Genomic DNA, 20500 nt, shown 5'->3' on the forward strand with positions numbered 1-20500 from the left:
TTTCCAGCAATTACATTTAATAAGGTACTGCATGTTATTTACAGAAAAGATAGATCACACATCTCCTACATGTAAATGCACAGAGTGTGAAGACAAAAGCTGCACTCTCATAACATGCTAAACAAAATAAATAAAACAGAATTATTTTGGCACAATAACTATTACATAAATAAATATTCTAGAACGTAATGAATCAACATTTATTTACAGTCTATTGAAAGTGCAAACAATTGGCTGAAAATTAAGATATTTATAAATGTGTAAGATCAGAAAATGTGTTAACCAGCCACGATTAATTACAGCTGAAATTTAAGGTTTTAATGTCCAGGAAAATATTCTCTTGAAATCCATTTGTGCATATTGTGCTCTTTTTGAACCAGTTCTTTGCTACCTTTAATGCTATTGATTTTGACAACCTTGCTTTTTAATAGAATATTGTAAAAACCTGATTGGTAGTTTAGAAAAAAAAGAAAGAAACACTGATTAATCTATTTATCATTCAAAATATTTTCAGTCCTGTCAGTTTTCTGAAATGGCCACACTGCTTGTAGTAGTGGGAAGTATGATTAAGATTAGGAATTTTTCTTAGTATCTGTTGTATTTAAAATGGAAATATTTGCAAGCCTTCTCTAAATGGAACTATACCTTGGACCACTCTTGAACTTGCATTATTTCATCAGATGCTTACATACATCTTCTATTGAGGTCAACAGTAGCTGAGCAAGCTAAACTGATGATCAGTTTTGGTCCTGACCTGAAGAGTAAATCATAAAATACAGATTCTTAATTAGGGAGAAGAACCCACTACCTATCTTAGAACTGTTACAAGCTTTTTGTGCATTTCCCATGAACTATTCTATTTTATCTTTTGCCTTTTTTAAATCCATATGAGATATCACTTACTACACTGTAAGATGAATTAACAGTTCACAACATGGTCACCCATACACCTACAGTGCATATATTCTTCCTCAGCCAAAGTTCTCCAGCAGGCTGGTACATTGTGCGTTGCCTAAGACCTTAGAATATGTTTTTGCTTATTTTTGTAGTGGCAGTGCAGTAGCAGAGAAAGTGAAGTTCTTAACAAGTGACCTTGAGAGGATAAAAGATCATTTTTCATCATTGCTTCAAATGTTTATGCTCGGCGCGGTTCCAGTCGGTGAGACATCTGTGATAAAGTTCTCTGGTTGTCAATCACATTTAATTGCCGCACATAGCTCCGAACATCCTGATGGTTTTTATTAGTTAGGGCTGCATCAGGATCTGGTGAAAGAGAAATGATGGAGGATTGATACACATAAATGGACAAATGCCTGAACAAAATGCACAACTCCTTACAAGCTGTCACAGGAAAGAGTAGATCCTAGTGATTTAAAAAGGAAGTATTTAGAAATTGCTCTCTTTGAAACCTTTCCTCCATATCTGACAGTCTTTCTGGTTACTACCCCCACAAATTAACTTTTCTGTTGGACATCCTTGGCTACATTTACTAAAATTGATGGCCCTTGGTTACAGTTTTACACATCACCTTACCAGTCATTAGCTATAAATTATACAGCTAACAAGTACGATTTAAAACTGCTCATTTGCTTTTGAACCAGCAAATTCCACAGATTCAAAATTATATAATTGATTTAATCCTCTTTCATGCAATATTCTCATTTCTAGCTCAGTATTAAGTATTTGTAACAATGTAGTGTTTAGTGGATGCCCCATTCAAGCCTCAGAATTTACTACCTGTTTACATTACTTAACATAACCACACTATACCTATTCCAGCAACAGTTATGGAAGACTACTGAGTTAATTTCTGACAATCTTCAGCCTCACAGGGAACAGCTTACAGTGTAATGTAGTAAGTGTTAGGTAACTTAAATTGAACTAAAAAATGATACTGAGGCATCTACAGTACATTACACATACACACAAAAAGCATGGAATTTATATCCAATAGATCTATATACTGGCATTTTGTTGTATCATTTATAATGAAAATTCCATTTCTAAATATGTGAAGGTCTCACTCATGCTTAATGCATTAAAATTAAAGACACAAAGCCAGAAAAACCTGGACTGCGGGAGAAAAAAAAAAACCTCTCTTAATTTCTACAGTTCTACAGAAATTTCTACAGATCTTCTACAGTTAAGCTTTGACCCATATGGAAAGAAACTGTTTTTATTAAAATATAGTTTTATATTATTTATTCTGTTATTCGAGAAAGAGGAAGGGTGCTGTGAGTCAAAATGGATGAAGTGCTGAGGGAAATGCCCATGTGACTGAGACTGACAGTGCACCTGGATGGGATGAGACCCACAGAGAAGCCTGCTTTATCATACAGCTCTGTCATCTTACATGGCCTCAAGCAAGTTCTGGTAATTACACTGACAAACAGGTTTTAAATTCACCACCTTATGCAGTTATGTAATTTATAAAGGTCATGTCTCCAGACTGGTTTCATATGAAAACAGCATTTATCCAAGAAAGTATCTGTACTGCTGCCTGTAGAGTTATTTCAACCACTTCTGAACCCAATGGCTAATTTCAGCTGGCTCTAATTTGACAGATGGGTAGAGACCTCATAGATATTTAGCTCTTTCACATGCAAGGAAAACAGATAGAGGAGATAGGGTTTATTAGAGCTTCCTGAAGGACATTTCACCCTGTGAAACATCACAGGATCCAAACATGGAAAAATCACTGGAAAGCAGGCTTTTCAGTTCTGGTACACACAGAATTAGTTTAATTACTGTAGCTACTGATGATAATGCTGACTGTACAGATGTTGTATACACTTACTGAAAGATTGGCTTCGGCAGAATTTCACTGTCCTGACAGTGTTGGCAATCATGCGCTGGAAGGAAAAGATGGGATGCAATCAGAGAACAAGCACTGTATTTCATCATCATTTAAACGAAGCACCTAACTGTGCCTGAGTGTGAAGATATATGCCAATAAAAGCAGTCATATGAATGAAAATATAATTTTAATGCTGATACTTTCATATGTAGGGTGTGATTTGCATTTACACGGGCTTTAAATAAGCATAAGTATAATTTACATGCACTCAGAGAACTCTTTCCCTTGCTTGAATGCTGTAAAAGGCCCTAACTAAGAATGAAAATCAGCCCCTTCAATGTGCATTTCTTCGATAACATCTTACCATATTAAAAAGTAAAAGGAATACCATGGAGTATTTACACGTTAATTTAAAGACCATCAGCTCCTAACAGCAAGGCCATTTCTAGAATATAGTCAGCAATTAAAGAGCTTTCACCTTTTACATAAACTTGAGTTTAAAATGCAGTCCTCCTGGAAAATGACAGTGTAAATGAGCATGTGAGGGTGTGTGTTCACTGATTCCACTGGCAGAATGCTCAGTTCACAGGTGAGAAGGCCACTCTCAGTACTGTGGCCCTGCAGCCAAATTTCATAATTTCAGACCTGCTAGACAGTCTTATCTTGCACAGGTGTATCTAACTCAATGTGAAAAGTGGATTCACTTTTGGTGGACCCTTCTACTGACAATTCACTAAAAAAACCAGAAGTCGCTTTGTCCTTCTTGGCTGTACTTCCTCTTCAGTGAAAAAGACATCATTTCACCCAATTCAGTTTCAATCAATACACTTTGCTCTGATAAATCAGATATTATTTTACAATAGTTTTAAGAACAGAAATTAAGGTAAGTCATAAAGCAAAACATTTAAGATTTAGTTCTGGACTGTAGAATTTTAACTGGCTTCTGTGATTAGTGATTAGCACCATACATGTAATACACCCGCCAGTGGGGGTAGGATTAGTTGTTCTACATAATGCCAAATAAACTGAAACTTCAGCAGTCAGCTAGATAGTTTGATTCAATCACTGTTACAAGCACAACATTTGTTTCAGTTTCTTTTGCTTAGGTTAAGAAAAAGTAGAGGAGGGAAATGCTATTCCCTATCAGAATGTCTGCGTTCCAACACAACTACATCATCTAACACAGCACACTCTCACCAGGCTGCTTCATATGTTATGGAAATTTTGTGTGAGATGAACAAGCTACTTAGTCATAAACTCCCACAAAATGGAATGATATACCTCTTACTAGTGAACAGTAAAGCCTAGGGCATATGCTCCTCTAAATTAATACACAATTATAATCTTAAATGAAAATGTTACAAATGAAATAAGTTTGTGAAATCTGTCATTCCAGAAGTGGGAAACACCAATGTAAAACATTCCTTACACACACACTCATAATCTCAGACATTTTAATGTACTGTCAAGCATACAAAAATGGGTTGGTGGCTGGTGTAAGAAACACTATTGATATATCATGAACTAAATGTCTGTGGATTACACCTTGTATTATCAAATGAAATGCAGCTATTCTGAAACTGATCTAAAATATATTCATTCTAAAACACACTTTCCCAAAAGATCTAGGGAATCTGGATATGGATCTGCTTATGTTGTTTCTAAAGTCCTATGTATCTACATGTATAATTCAAGTAAGAGTAAATTTTATCTTATGGTAATTTTCATACTTCTTCAAGCCATTATTACTATGAAGATTTTCTACGGCACTTACCTTGCAAACACTCTCACAGGTGCTTAGCATTAAGCATGTGAATAAACTCCATTGACTTCAATGGAACCTCTTAAATACTCAAGATAACTGGACTGAGACAGAACACACTGCATGTTACAGTGTCAGTTTTTCAGTCTAACCCAATCAAACATAAATCAAAACAACAGAAGCATATAAACATGTCTGTTTCACACATCTATGGCTTCATATTTGGCTCTGTTATGTGATGCTGCTATTTTGGTTTATACCAGTTCAAAAAATACTCATCTACAATAACTGTTTCAAGGAGAGATCATAAAGTTGAACTGAACCAGCCAACATGATGAAGTTTCAAGACTGTCTAGCTTCAAGAGAAGCTTTGGTAAGGACACTTCATTTTTAGGAAGGTAACTAGTTTTGCTGGATGTGCTTTCTAGGATTGTTAATACACATCCTAATTTTTCATACCTGTAAGTGTTTAGGTTTTGAAGCCTCATTTCATAATAATCTTTAGAGCTATTATTACTAAGCTTCATGTGTGAAAATTTAGATTTATCAAAAAAAAGGCATTCTTTGGAATAATTTTACTCTTTTTTCTCTTGTGGGGATTTTGTTCTCAAAAAAAGCAGAATATTCAGAATAAACACTGTGATGCAGTACTGTACTGAAAGACAAATTAAGTGTGTGTAGTGAAGGTTTTTAAAAAAGATTCTGCTATTTCCAAATTTGCCATTATGTGGGCTCTTCTAGGCAAGGAAACTGGAAGTGGCAACAGACTTATCTGACTTCTGGTTAAAGGCTGAACTGCCTGGCTTCCTTCAGTTGGCTGAAAGACTTCATTTTAAGGGGTTCCTTTGCCTTTTCCTAAGGATAATGTGATCCAATCTGTGCATTCAGAAGTATCCTGGCAATGATGAAATACAAACAAATGTGGAAGTGGGTGTTACGGCTGAATAAATGGAGAAACTGTGGCCCAAAGACAGCATCACAAGCTAGTGGGGAGATTCTGAAGCATTATGTATCTTTGAAGAGCTCTTTTCACATTACTTTTTTTCCAAGTGCTGTTCTACTGCCTCATAATGTCTAAACTCCTAACAGGTCCTCTTTGTAAGGTGTGAACAGAAAAACAGCATATGAAACAAAAGTGAATTTCCATTCCTGAATCTCATAGATAAGTTGGATTGTCTTCTTTTGATGCAAGAAAACTAGAAACATGTACAGAAAAAATGTTCAGATGGAAGTTTAATTGCCTGTTCCTTACAGTTTTTCTTCAAATAGAGGATTACCTCTAGTCAATGCCTGCAAAGATTAACTTCAGTTCACTTACAGTGCTAAGTAAGACCACTATCAAAAAGCCATACACACCTAAATTTGGATCTTTCTGAAATAGAACTAACTGCATAATATAACAAGTAATGGCTACTAGCGGCATGCTATGTATACACAACAATACCCTTTCAAGTTTTACAGTCTGGAATTGTGGCAGCAGGCCAGCATATTATCTCCTAATCCATTCCAAACCCAGGTTGCTAAATATTATAAATATTCATACATGCCATTGAAAACTACTAAGGGCTTTAGTCACACACTTTTTGCATAATCTTTATGTTCCAAAAATTAAGGAATGTTTGCCCCTTTTTTGCATATGGATAAGAGTGTGAGTTCCCTTTTGTTCATCTCCACAAAACCTGAAAACAAATATGCACAAATTCTCTAATCCTCTTTTCACACCTGAAGGTGATGCGAAAGAGGAAGAGGGTTGACAAAAGGAAAAGGGTTGACAAAAAGAAGCATCAGTGGTCAGCACCACGGCACTATCTTGTGCTGCCATGGCAGGTCAGCACTTTCAGAGCTTTTTCCTAACTTCTGCTCCCTCTACAGGTGTTATTTCTGAGATAATGCTGGATAATGTCATACGGAGAAGGTGCCACAGAAAGTAACCTTTGTTCAGGCTCTCTGACGATTTGAGAAATGGCACTGATAAAGTTCCCAAATAATTCCATCTTCCCTTTGTCTATGAATACAAAATTCTGTACTGGCAGTCAGAGTGCAGAATTATGCAGCTGAGGTTTGAAAAAAGGAAATCAGTAAGTGGTCAAGAGTATGAAATACTGCCTGTCTCTAAGGAGAGTCATGCTCAGTACTTCCCTCACTTCCCTCTCTCATCTTTCCCTGCAAAGACATAATTCTAGGAAAGTGCTTTTAAATTTTTTCTAATATATAGCTATAAAAGCAGTGTCACTTAAATGGTGTATATTGCCATGTGCTGCAGGCTGTAGGTCGTCCTGCATCTGCTAAATCATAGAGTTTACAGGAACTATTACTACTGACAGCTTTGGGTGCTTGCCTTCACCTGAGAAGAGGGTCATTCTAGATCACAAACTAATTCTGTTTGCTGCCTACTGCTATCTTTGTATCTTTCACATATTTACTTACAGCTCTCAAAATGTTCCCCACCTGCCAAACTAAAACTACAGCATTTAAAAAGCTTTACAAGTTTTGTTCCTCTGTAACAAATACGTTTTCAGTTATTACATAGATGAGTCTTCTGAAGGCACACTTACAACTAACATCTGCTGTCAGCTCACCAGTGGAGAAGAGATGCAGGTGGTTTGGTGTCATGGCATATATGCCAAACTAGAATGTACATCTGAGCAACACCACGGTGGGAACAGCTTGCAACCTTCTCCCCATCTGCTTCTTGCAGTGAGATAAGTAAAACACCTTCAACACTTCTCTAAAACCATGTCTTGTTTGCTATTGAAGACAAAGCCTTTTACTAAAGACTTTAACTACTAAGACCAGTAATTTAATTATTTTGTCTACTTATTGACGAAAGTACAGATAAAAATTTTCCAGGCTGGATTTTAAGGCTTCATGCAATAAATGGCAGAGTAAAGAGCACAAATACAGTGCAAATACAAAGAGTAAGACCATACCTATTTCTGGCACTTTCAGTACTGTTTGCCTGTCGGGGTCTCCTCCTCCCTGCCATGTAGCCCTGGGAGAGGGGCCCTGGAGGGGAGACACAGGGTTTCCTTGGCCCTGCTCAGCCTCGTTCCCCATTGGTTGTTTTGTGTTCCCTGCACGGGCAAAGGACCCTCGGGTCCCGTGATTGAGCAGTTCCTCGGCAGATCCCAACCATGCGGATGGAGGAATAAACATCTCTGAAACATCTACCAAGAATCGGTCCATAGATATTTCTTTTCCACGGCCTCCTTGTTTGATATGCGTGCTGCAGTATCCCCGCTGCAACATAATGGTGGATAATGTGAGCAGAACGATCCCCAATCCCTACAGTGACTGATTTGTGAATAAATTCTAGAAACTGTGGATTTCTCTTCTTGTTTTGTTTTGCTATTCCATATCTAAACTATGGAGGAACCGTGGAAAGACTCTTGGCTCTCCGAGCCGCATATGGACATTTATCTTAAACTAAAGATTCTTGAACAACGATTTGTAAATTTTAGCTTAATTCAAGCTCAAAAAGAACTGAAACACTTCCTGGCATGGTTGTTTAAGAACTTTTTCTATGCTTCTTGGGATTTAATTCTTACCAAAGACTTTTGCAAGACCATTTGGACACAGTTAATTTTTGAGTCAAAATATATGCTGATGGAAGAATATTTTCGTGAATATTATTTAATTACCGAGACCGTTGAGCAATGTCAGCTGTGTCCTGGTGAAGGGAAGTGTGCCTCAGGGACCGTGCGGCCTCGCCCACGTGCACCAAACCCTCTCCGAGCAGCAGCGAGGCCGTTCCCGCACATGGGCGGAGCGGTGTGAGCCGCAGTGTCGGTGGCGGAGCGAGGCGCGGCGGGACCCGGCGGTGCCCGCCCAGCTCCGCGCAGCGCGTGGTGGAGCGAGCCCCGTGAACGCCCAACCGAGAGGGGCGGCGCGCGGGCGGCGGCTGGTGGCAGCGGAGCAGAGCCGCGCCCAGCCGAAACGCGCGCTGGAGCAGGGCACGGGGGAGTCATCGCTCGGGGGCCCGGCCGAGACGTGGCTGCAGGGCCTGGCATTGGCAGCCAAGCTGCAACCAGAGGAGGCGACGCACGGAGAACGGAGCAGCGCGGCCTGGCCCGGCCCCGCCCGCGCAGCGCTGAATGCGACCCCGGGAAGAGCGCGCAGGCACCAGCAGCTCCGGCGGCCCTGGCAGCATGAGCAGCCCCGACAATTCCAACATGGGAGCAACCAAAAGAGAAAGCAAGAACGCAGCGAGACAGAAAACAGCAGCCACTCGGAAAAAGGAAAATATCACCGTAGCTAAGGTTTTAGGAATAGTAAAATGGTATAATGTTAAACAAAATTATGGTTTTATAACGAGATGTGACAACCAGCAAGACATATTCGTTCATAGAACTGCTATTAAAAAAGAATAACCCTGAAAAATGCTTCCCAAGCTTGGGAGATGGAGAAGTAGTAGAGTTCAAAATTGTGCAAGGTAGAAAAGGGTTACAAGCAGCAGAGGTCACTGGGCCTGATGGTGTTTCTGTGAAAGGCAGTATATATGCTAAAAATCGTAGTCATGTTAGACAATATCTCCATTATAAGCTCCCCCTACAGTCTCCCTTTCCTAATCCCACCTTTCCCTTTTACCCTATATCCTATTACCCCCAGTGTATTCCCAATCCGTTTCTTCATCCATGGTTTCCCTCACAAAACTATGCCTTTGCCAATTGTTTCCCCAAAAATCCCTTTCCAATGCCGAGTGGGGGATGAAAAGGGGGAGGGAAGAAATTAAACCCTCTCCTGCATCAGTTTCCCCACAAAGCATGCCCAGAGAGTCCTGTCTCCCTTCTGTCAGCCTTAAGATGTTCCAGAGAATCTGTTTGGACATTTAAAGACTCAGGAGGGTGGCTTATTTTGTTTAAAAACTGTTCTTGTTATGTTTATCCAGTTGTTTTCAATGTTAAGTATTAAATCTCTTTTTGTTAAAAATAAACGGGTGAAATGTTGGGGGCCCTCCCCCTGCCATGGGGTCCTGGGGGGAGGTACAGGGTTTCCCTGCCCCTGGTCAGCCTCGTTCCCCATGGGTTGTTTTGTGTTTCCCTGCGCGGGCAAGGACCCTCGGGTCCCGTGATTGAGCAGCTCCTCGGCAGAGCCCCGGCCATGCAGCTGGAGAAATAAACATCTCTCTGAAACATCTACCAAGAATTGGTCCATATATATATTCTTTTCCACAGCCTCCTTGTTTGGTACATCATGTTACAGTATCCCCACTGTAACATTTGCCCACATCTTGTGCAAACCAAATGGGTCTGTTTACAAACTTCCCTCTTTACCCATAGCTGTGGCTTTGCCATTCTCTTCCCTGGCTTCTCTTCCCTAGGCTTCCATGTCCTCCCACTCCTCGCAGCCTCCTCCGGATCAGGAAATGGGAAAGGGGAAGAAAGAGCATGAAGTCACAAAGGCAGCAGCAGGTAAAGCTCAGCAATGCTCTGCAGAGTGATGTCCCCCTACTACTGGCAATACCACTGTTCTGCCATTCCAGCACTGAAAAGATCAATATATAGGAAAGCACAGCAGGAAAAAATTGACTCAGTCTTTTTCCTTTTTAGCTTGAGTTGCTAAAAAAGACTAGGCTAATGTAGTTTAACACCATCTGTCTGTTTTTCCCTTCTTCTCTAGATAATTGTATTCAATTTGAAAAAAGAACCCAGAGTTTCCAAACACAAGAAAGCTCCTACCAATTTGCTATGAAAACAGATGGCTGTGGACAAGACAAAGATTGTGTAAGTGCCCTCCTGTCTCCTTCAGGAAAAGGGCTGTAGTGCAAGTTCCTATGTTATGACAAAAGCCTATTCACACAGAATTCCCCAGCCATGAAGAAACGACACATGCCCCAGCCACGAGGAGAAATCTGAGCAGAGCTCAAGCAGCCATGAAACACAAATGTTTAGGAAACCAGGCCTTGCTGTTTCTGGCACTCAGGGAACTCCTGGCTCAGAGACTGCCTGACAGCTCCTGCATGTTTTAAGATGCATCATTTAATATAAATAATAACAGAAACATCACAAAACAGAGAAGATTTAAAGGAAGCTGTTTCAGCTGAAGAGATGCCACTAGGTCAAACTTCTACTTTTGGCTGCCAGATACAGGAATAAAGTTGTCAGCAGCACATCAGCTGTCGGGATCAGAGCTCTGTGGTGAGAATGCAGACACGATGCCAGAGGCTGTTCTCAGTTTCATCACTGTGCTTACATGAGAGTTGGAGGGACTCACCTCCTCCAGTGGCAAGTGGCACCACCAGTGGCAATTACCCAGATATTTTTATTCATAAACTTCAGCAAACATAAAAGGAAACAATTTTCCAAAGAACCAAGATGTTTCAGAAACATCAGTAAGGGTGGCTCCCAGTAATACTCTAAGGAATCTCCATCTGCTTATGACACAACATCCTGCAGCACAACAAACAGACCGAAACAACCAATGGCAAGACATAATTCCTGTGAGGAAATCTGGTTTCTGCTTTTCTCCTGAAAATGGCAGAGTAACATCACAGATACACCTTGGGCTTATACTTATTTAAAAGTGAGGGAAATTTATCTGAGAGTTATCTGGCTGAGTGGTCTTGTCTTCACAGTTTAATATCTGGCAATTATGTGTGGATATGACAGTTTTAAGCTTAACGCAAGTAGGCGGCAGCGACTGAGGTTTAACAGTAGGCTTTTCTTCTTTGCTTGACCTCATGACACATGCAAAAAGCTAAAAACTGCCAGGTCCACAGTAGGATTTGAATGAATTATGTGGGTGGAATTTGAATACAGGTTGCTCGGAACAGCTATGGGTTGAGAGAGGCAGTAAAAGCACCACAGAAACATGCAGAAGAGTTAGTGAAGAACAATAAAAATACAAAAGATATACTTGTAGTAAGGCATGGAGAAAAAGCAGAATGAGCTTTTAGGTACACTAACTGAAGAAAGGCTTAAAATACTAAAAAAGGAGAATGTGTCCCTTTCTGGTGACTTGAGGAACATGAGACACAATATCAATTCCTTAAAAAATATGCAGCATCAAAAATACACTAATTGCACATTCCTCTCCTAAAGAAAATGATCAAAACTCAGACTACTGGTACTACATTCTTGCAGTATAAAATATTATTTAAAACCTTTGGGTGCTACGAGTAAACTCTTGTTCTGGGGGTAACATTCTTTTGAAAATAAGACAATGAGCAGACTAGGGTAAGGAGAGCAGACCTGCAGCAACGTAAACATAGATCAGTTTAAGCTGCTGTAAAATTCACTCCTGGCTTTGGGAGTGCCAAAATGTGGTATAGAGAGGAGCAGAACTACTTTTAAATGACAAGCCTGCATTGAACTTCTGTCTACAAGAAGTGCTTATAGGAGAGCTGCTGCCTCCTGTAATGGCTTTTACACAAAATCAGGCATAAAGAGCCTGAGGCACAGAGCTCTGAGGCCAGTGGATGTACCGGCTCTTCTGGCTCAGGAGGTGTAAACAGGCCAAGTGAGGTGGAGATGTTGGAGCCAGCCACAGAACCACGGCTATAGCATCACAGCTGCCATCCCTTCTGGTTTGGAGGTGTTCCAACCAAGTCTTGAGATCCCTCTGTGTTCCCCGAAGTATTTACTATCTATACGATTGTATCTATATCTATACCTAATTAGAACAGTCAGACCAGAAAAAAAGTCCTTTTCTGGAGGTAGAAGGCTCAAGGCCTTTGGAAGGAGATGGCAACACCGTCTGCATATGCAATTAGAGAAAGCTATTATTGCAAAGTGAGGTCAGGCCCTTACTCAGGCATTAGCACTGCCATTTACTCACAAAATGTCTCATCTTAGTAAAGGGGTATTTTCACCCAAGGACAGAGGCTGTCCTGGAGCGACAGATTAAAATCTAAGAGAATTCACTCAAAGTGATGATCACTTTTCTGTGAAGTTTTTTAAAGAGCTAAAAGTCCTCCTTTTTTCCCCTCTGCAATTTCAGTGCTCAGGGGGTCAGACAAATGCCTCCACAGTGCAGTGGAAATAACTGGAGTTATGTAACTCCAGTGGAATGGAGTGGTTCTGGTTACTGTACTACTAAGAACAAGCACACATGGGTGCCAGAGTAAATATGCTCTAGCATGGCTGCTGAATGGCTGAGAGGAAACGGCCTCAAGTTGTGCCAGGGGAGGTTTAGATTGGATGTGAGAAAAAATTTCTTCACTTTAAGGGTGGTCAGGCACTGGAATAGGCTGCCCAGGAAAGTGGTGGAATCACCATGCCTGGAAGTGTTCAAAGAGTGTGTGGATGTGGCACTTGAGGACATGGCTTACTGGGGAACACTGTGGTGCTGGGCTAACAGTTGGACTCAGGGATCTTGGAGGTCTTTTCCAACCTTAGTGATTCTGTGATTCTACTGTTTACTGCCAGAGTAATAAGTCAGGTTTTACTAGGCAGATGCCATAGCTGGGTTTGGCTAATGCAGGTTCTCACATACAGGTGTCATTAACCACATTAATTAGGAACACAGCCTTAGCAACCAAGAAAATGTCTCCTCACGGCCAAGAAACTCGAGTTTCAGTTCAGATTTCTACAATGGAAAGTTGCCTGCCTGCAGTTTTTGACAATGGTATTTGAAATGATGACAACTTAGGTGCAGGACTTAAATCAAATTTGAGCATGGTCTAGCCTTTTATCATTGATTCTCCTTTCCAGTAGGAAAGCAATCAAGCCAAAGACATCTCCTTTCATCTGTCAAAGGAAAAAAGAAAATAAGATGTTGTGCAAGTTCTTTTCAATGCTTCTTTCATTCTCCAAGGAGCAATGCAGAACTATCCCAGCCTGAGGCAGTTCAGATGTGTTTGAAGGAACAGTAGTTAAAATCACAGGTTGGTCCCAAACTGGCTGTTAAAAAGTGTCTTTAACAGCTCTGCTTCCTATCCCTGATGCTGCCTCTCCTAAGAAACATTTTGGCTGTGCATGGCTCAGTGGACAGTTTATTCTCCACCTCTGTGAGGTTTTCCAGAAACCCAGAGGTCCCAGGCTCTGTGTACAACACAGACTATTTTTGCCAGCTCTTGGTCCTGCCTTCATTTTCTCTAGCCCTGGAAGTCATTGTTGCAAAGTTCACTCTTGAAGAGGTGAATAGGGAGGTCTTTTTAAGTTTTCTTTCAAATATGTCATACATACCATTTTTTCGAAGTTTACTAGATTGTCAGTGAATGTCTTGTTTCCCTCATGAGTAAATGTCATGTCTGTATAGAAATAGAGGACACATAAAAGCCCATTACTGAATCATGGCCATATAAGACAGCAGAATGTTTTATCTATCCCTTACAAAAATCATAGCAGCTGGAAAGTAAAACATTTAGGTTTTAATTTGCAGCATTTCTGAGACTAATAAAATTGAGGTATGATATTCAGATGTACAAAAGCAGTTGTTCTTGTCTCTGTGTCATGCTTTTTGTAACGGGAAAAGATCACACCTCACACTGAGATTGATTTTTGCTTTTTCTTGCTGCTACTCTTATCCTTCAAATAGTTGACAAATAGCTTTCAAGTTAATAATTCTGGTAACATCCAAGCTTACCTTTTATAAGTAGAGGCATGAAAGGAATTATTGGAGGGTCCAATTTAGCTACAGTTAGTCTGTAGGCCCTATGGTTTCTTGATGGATCCTGACAAAAAAAGAGAAATCAAATAATTACTAAAAAGTATTATTATATGTAGCAAGACACTATATGCATTCATTTAGATGTCATGGCATTTATTAAAAACATTATTTTTTCCTGTGACTTTGAAAGTGCATCTGCAAATTCAGACACCTTTTATCATTCTCCTGGACTAGTTACACAATGAGAATGCAGCCACTAAACACAAACATTTTTTCATGCCAAATAGCGAGGTAAGATATGATTACAAAAACATTCTTCATAAAAGAAACCACCTATTTTTCCTCCCTCCTTACAGCTGCAGATCCAGTTTTGCATATTTTTTCCAGCTGTAACACTAAAATGTATTGCCTGGAAAAATCCAGGTTGAAAAATAGAATTTCCCATATGTACTATTGGAAAACATGTGATAAAGCTTTTCTGAGTTCCCAGATTAATTTTGAGTGGTACATAAGTTCTCTCAGAGTAGGTTCCTAAGAGTATAATTTATTAGTCATACATACTTGTTTTAGCAGCTCTAAAATGGGATCATAAACTTCTTAAAGTCAAACAAGGACACATAAAATGTTTTGAATCAAGGAATTCAAATCAGAAACTGAATTATCTCAGATTGTGCATAGAATAAGGGATCTATTGCTATTCACCATTAAGCTTTCAAACTCCGCATAGATCTTCTTGAACTTGCTTGGGAGTTTCTGTTAATAAAAACAAAAATAGCAAACCTTAATTAAATCCGATCAGTGCGGTAATTTTACTGTAAATGCTAGTTCCTTCCACAACGCCCTAAGTCAGGAAAGTGCTCTTTTTTTGCCAGATATTTCTAACAATGTGCTAATCTAAAATACAACATGTTTCCTAGCAACCAGATTAAAAATAGAGACGGGACCAGCCACGAAACCTGGATCCTGATTTAAACCCCGACTTGAATTTAGTCCTTTGGGATGTTTAGATTCAGATTTTTGTTTGGCTCACATAGCAATCACTGAATTCAGAATGTAAGTGGAAATTCATGTGAATGCTTTCAGGACATTGCTGATTATAGCCTATCTGAAAATATAATTTACACACAGCTTGTGTGGGGGCAGATCAGCTTAATTATTCACACCTATGATGAACTGCCCTTGCAAACATTCATATCCATGCCTGGGCACTTCCAGGAGGTTTTTTGCTCATGCTGATGATGCATCTATTGCTTAAATTCTTGACATGCTCAGCTGCAAAGGTCCTCTATCACTTTCTGGGGTACAAATTAATGAATATTTTTTCAGTCCACAATTCCTACACAAATAAATCATGGTCAGTTGATCATGCAATTATTGAGATGAGATGGGCTTTCCTAAATACTTTCTTTCCCCCTCATGCATATTATGTTATACAGATTAAATAACTTTACTATAAAGACTATAAGGTATGTTATAAATTGGTTTTAAAGATCGCTGTAATTTTTTATGTACACTTAGGATATGTCAGCTTTCTATTTTTCGTAAGAAATTTCTCTGTATTTGCTGAATTTTTCAGACTACTACTGGCAGTGGGTAACATTAAATAGAGACTTTATAGCGCAGAAATGATTTTTTGCAGTACTTTCTACATTTGGAGTGCATACCCTAGCAAGCTATTTACACTGTGCCACAGCAAGGGCCTAATTTTTAATGATGTGTGTCAACAACTGTGTGCCTAGTTTGCATATGCATGCAGATTAGGTATTTGTGAAGTAAGTGGTATAATTGGACATTTGCACCTGCAAATATCTAATTTCTGCATGCAACTAATGTAAATGCATGATAATATAGAAGAAATCAGGTCTTGGTATGTTTGTCTTAAAATATTTTCTGTATATATCTGGCTAAAAATCGAATTGCAGAAATTCTCTTGATAAACCGACTGCTCTACAGAACCAGAGTGTGATAACATTTCCTTGATCTCAAGTTAATCCCCCACATGTACAAATGATCTGTGCCCCGCCCCCAGCTCAGACCTGGTGCCCATTTCAGAGTGCTGTATGTAGTATATACATTCAGTTTCTTCTTCTCTAGTCCTGTACTGTCTCAGCTCTCCCACCTCCTCTCAGCAGCCAGAAATGAAGAGTCATTATTCTGTGAAACTGAAAATCGTTGCCTGTAGCACTGATTGTATATGACACATGTATTTTTGAAAAAGGGGCTGGTGTACTCTCAGACATGTCAGTCTGATCTCCTGTTTCAGAGCACATTTTTAAAGGTGTTCAAATTTTGGTCTCAGCTGCATCAATAACCTCAGTCATGCTAATTATTTTTAATTTCTAATGAACAAATACATGCACATTTAAATCTGTTTTGCTTTTGATAACCAGCATATTCTCAGTGGTTACACCGTGCTGGACACTGCACCTTTTTTATACCCTCATATACAAAAGAGCAAAGCCACAGAAAAAGGTGGAAGCTCTGAGAATGAAGACCAAACTGACAGTAAGCATGGAAATGCATGTCAGAGAGAAAACCAGAACTGGTTAGGACAAATCCACATTTTAACAGGGCAACAGAGTCCCTGTTGAGATCAGAAAATAGTATGTACAAACAGAGGATGAATTTTAGAGAATTATCAATGGAGCGATCTCACCGAACCACCAGTAAAGGCACACAGAGGATGTGGGCTGATCTAAGAGGTTAGCTGGCTAACTTGCTCATCCTGTTGGGCAGTTTAGCTCAGCAACAGAAGCTGCTGTTGTCACTCTTGTTAACTCCTGTGAGCATTCAGCACATCCATGGGTGTAGTATACTGCCTTACTAACAAATATTGTCACCCTTAGCTAAGGCTTATGGTCAGGAGCTGAATTAGTAGATCTAGCTTTATCAATAATAAAGGCCCAATTCATGTTTTTGCTAACTGAAAGTAGAAGTCCCCATCAAGCTTCCTGGAACTGGATTTTAGCAAAGACTTACCTCCCACGTCAATGAGAGACGGCTCACGGCAACATTACTCAGTCCCATAATAATAGCAAAAAAGGAATTCAGATTTTTGTATTCTTTACAGCTGAAACACAAAGGGCCAGGTTTTAAGTTGTATGTATCAGTCAGAGCAGTACATATGAAAACCTTAAGAGAGCCGAACTCAGGCATCTAGTTTAGAAGTGACTGAATTTGGGCAGTCTTGGCCAGCATGCCTGCAGACATCTCTTCACCCAAGTGCTAGCACTTCACCACACTCTGAAGGCTTCTTTCCCTTATGACCTCCCTTCTACTTCACTGGGTGCAAGCTTCTGCAAGGACCTAGTCTTTGAAGCAATTCCTCACCCAGAAACACAGTCCTGAAACTGGGCTTAATTCAGTCCCAAGGGATACCAGAAACAGTGTAAACAACTGTTTATAACCTCATTTGCTGCAGAACCTGCTGACAGCTTCTGAACAGCTAATGAATGCTTGAAGCTCTTCTCAGGCAATCTTCATGGCAGTTTACAGGGCCATCAGTCTTTTCAGAGGGAGAAGATCAGCTGTCTAGAGATGCCCCATGCCAGTGACCTCTCCTGCAGTATAGGATTTTTATTACTTATAGATTCTGGGACTTCTAGTTCAGGAAAAGAACTGCCATTTGTTACCAGCATCATTAAAGAGGTGCTGGGCAAAAGGAGCTCCAGGGCACACTTCATCTCTAACGCAAAGAAGGATTTTGCTATCAATCAGGAAAAACTGGAACATGTAATCGAGTACTATGGAAGATCCAACGTGCCATATGAAGGAGTAGATACAATCTGATGGGAAGAGTCAATGCAATTGCTCAGCTGGGTCTGCAGCAGGTGGCTCACTGACTCAATAGGAAAGGAAGAGACAGAACAAAGCCTGTGAAAAAAATCCTCACAAATCTGCATCTCACTAGGTTTTTGCAAATAATCTCCTGTTTTTCTCAGCTGATGTGCCAACATCCAATTCCAGCACCTCAGTCTCTGTTTCTTCAGCTGTGAGTGGCTTTCCTTAGGAGTTGGTATTGAGACTGTTGGGGTTTAACATCTCTGTCAGTATCAAGGAAGGTGGGCTTGCGTGCAGCCTCAGCAGGTTTGCTGATGACACCAAGCTGTGTGGTGCAGTTGATGTGCTGGAGAGAAGGGATGCCATCCAGAGGGACTTTGACAGGCTTGAGAGGTGGGACTGTGTGAACTTCATGAAGTTCAACGAGGCCAAGGGCAAGATCCTGCACTTGAGTTGGGGCAATTCCAACCACAAACACGGTGAAGAATGGATTAAGAATAGCCTTATGGAGAAGGACTTGGGTGTGTTGGTTGGCAAGAATCTCAATGTGAACCAGTAATGTGTGCTTGCAGCCCCAAAAGTCAACCATGTCCTGAGCAGTATCAAAAGCATCGTGGCCAGCAGGTCAAGGGAGGTGACTCTCCCCATCTGTTCTTGTGAGACCCCACCTGGAGAACTGTGTCCAGCTCTGAGATCCCAACATATGAAGGACATGGACCTGCTGGAGTGAGTACAAAGCAGGGCCATGAAGATGATCAGAGGACTGGAGCACCTCTGCTGTGAGAGACCTGGGATTGTTCAGCCTGGAGAAAGCTCCAAGGGAGATCTCAGAGCACCTTCCAGTACCTAAAGGGGCCTACAAGAAAGCTGGAGAGGAACTTTGGACAAGGGCATGGAGGGACAGGACAAGGGGGAATGGCTTTAAACTGAAAGAGGGTAGGTTTAGGTATTAGGAAGAAATTCTTTACTATGATATGGTGAGCCACTGAACAGGCTGCCCAGAGAAACTGTGGATGCCCCATTCCTGGAATGGCTCAAAACCAGGTTGGATGGGGCTTTACACAACCCAGTCTAGTGGAATGTGTCCCTGCCAATGGCAAGGGAGTTGGAACTCAATGATCTTTATGGTCCCATCCAACCCAAACTATTCTATGACTCTGTGATTTACCAAGAAAATTTTAACAAGATTAAATCTATGATTCTCAGACTTTTTTACTCATCATTGAAGCTCTTAGCTCCTCTGAGGTATCCTTAGCTTCAGACAAAATTAGTACAATCATCTCATCCTACTATCTGACTCCATGATTGCCACATCATCCTATTCTCCATCATCCACACCTATTCTTTCTGTACCTTTCTATACCTATATTTCTGTACCTATTCTATTCTTTCTGTACCTCCATTTCACCACACTTGGGTGTGTTGAGTGGGTGAGTCCTTTAGATCTTAGCCTCACTTGTGTCTGCACTGTGTGAACACCGAGCATGTGAATAAACGATCTTTCCCATATGCTGGTCTGTCTGTTGGGAGATTGCTGCCCTCTCAGATCTTCTGGCAGAGCTGCTCATGAAAATTCTCCCACATCAGATTAGCGACAGCGAGCAAGGGTAGAAAGGATAAACTGAAATGCTAAAGCTACACCAACTTATTCTGACTAGTGCAGGTCAGGGAGTGCCTCATTAGTGGATCTGAGGGGAGATAAAGATGAAAAGCAGACAGGATAGGCTGTCAGTGAACCTCTTCCCTAGGCACAAGTAAATCCATAAAGGGATATCTGTCCACAGCACATGACAGGATTAGGAATAAATTATGGCAGGGTAAAATAATTAGTAACACACAGCACTAGTGCTCAAACAAAGTAGGCAGCTGCAACTGTATCTGCAATATTTAATTTGAATCTATCTTCATATTAAAAGGGAATGTTTTGCCAAGTACCCTGTTAAGCAATACAATTTGACAAAGTCTCAGTTAAAATCCATCTAGATGTACAGATATTCTGTAAATTCTACAGAGTCTACAATAAGTAATTTGGTTCCAGACAGAGGATCACTGTAAGGCAGCAGGAACGGTGCTGCATGGCTCTACTGCGTATATACTGCATGTAAAATGTCAAAAAGTGGATCCTCTAAAGCACCACAATGCACCACCTCAGAGCAGAGGTCCCTCTGCCTCACAGAATGCACTCTACCAGAAAAATCTTCCTGTTAGGATGAATAGCAAACACACACAGACACACACACACACACACATACACTGGTCTCCAAAACAAACATGTACGTGGTTAAAATCTCTTGGTACTTACACAAGCATATTCATCTTGGCATTTTCTCTATAAACACACACTTCAAAAATTTCTCACAGGCTTCTTGGGCTTATAACATATGCATATGTATAGAAAGAATGATTTTCAGAAACTGAATGAAAGTGTCTGAGTACAATGATACACAAGACGGCTTCTAAATACCTGTGGATGTATCTGCAAAGAGGAAATATACACAAACTGGGTTTGCAGATAACCATAAGAGTATGTGCAAGCACATCCCAGAAGGCCTTTCTAATACAATTAATATGGGAAGAACTCACTGTTGGAAATATAGTTCACTTCTCCCCTT

General features: G+C 40.4%; 1 protein-coding gene across 4 annotated transcripts in view; it reads right to left on the reverse strand.

Moving 5' to 3' along the window:
- The window catches only part of RAPGEF4 (Rap guanine nucleotide exchange factor 4), a 157354-nt gene continuing 136854 nt past the window's right edge, over positions 1-20500 (reverse strand). For all 4 annotated transcript variants that reach the window (XM_048310068.1, XM_048310067.1, XM_048310069.1 and 1 more), the window contains 6 exons: positions 17088-17178; positions 14811-14861; positions 14085-14172; positions 13685-13749; positions 2798-2852; positions 1-1263 (listed from right to left, as the gene is read on the reverse strand). In XM_048310068.1, coding sequence (XP_048166025.1) covers positions 1136-1263; positions 2798-2852; positions 13685-13749; positions 14085-14172; positions 14811-14861; positions 17088-17178 — 478 coding nt within the window. In that variant the 3' untranslated portion in view covers positions 1-1135. The remainder of the gene's footprint in view (positions 1264-2797; positions 2853-13684; positions 13750-14084; positions 14173-14810; positions 14862-17087; positions 17179-20500) is intronic.

The sequence above is a fragment of the Corvus hawaiiensis genome, chromosome 7, assembly GCF_020740725.1.
Source record: "Corvus hawaiiensis isolate bCorHaw1 chromosome 7, bCorHaw1.pri.cur, whole genome shotgun sequence".
Classification (NCBI taxonomy): domain Eukaryota; kingdom Metazoa; phylum Chordata; class Aves; order Passeriformes; family Corvidae; genus Corvus; species Corvus hawaiiensis.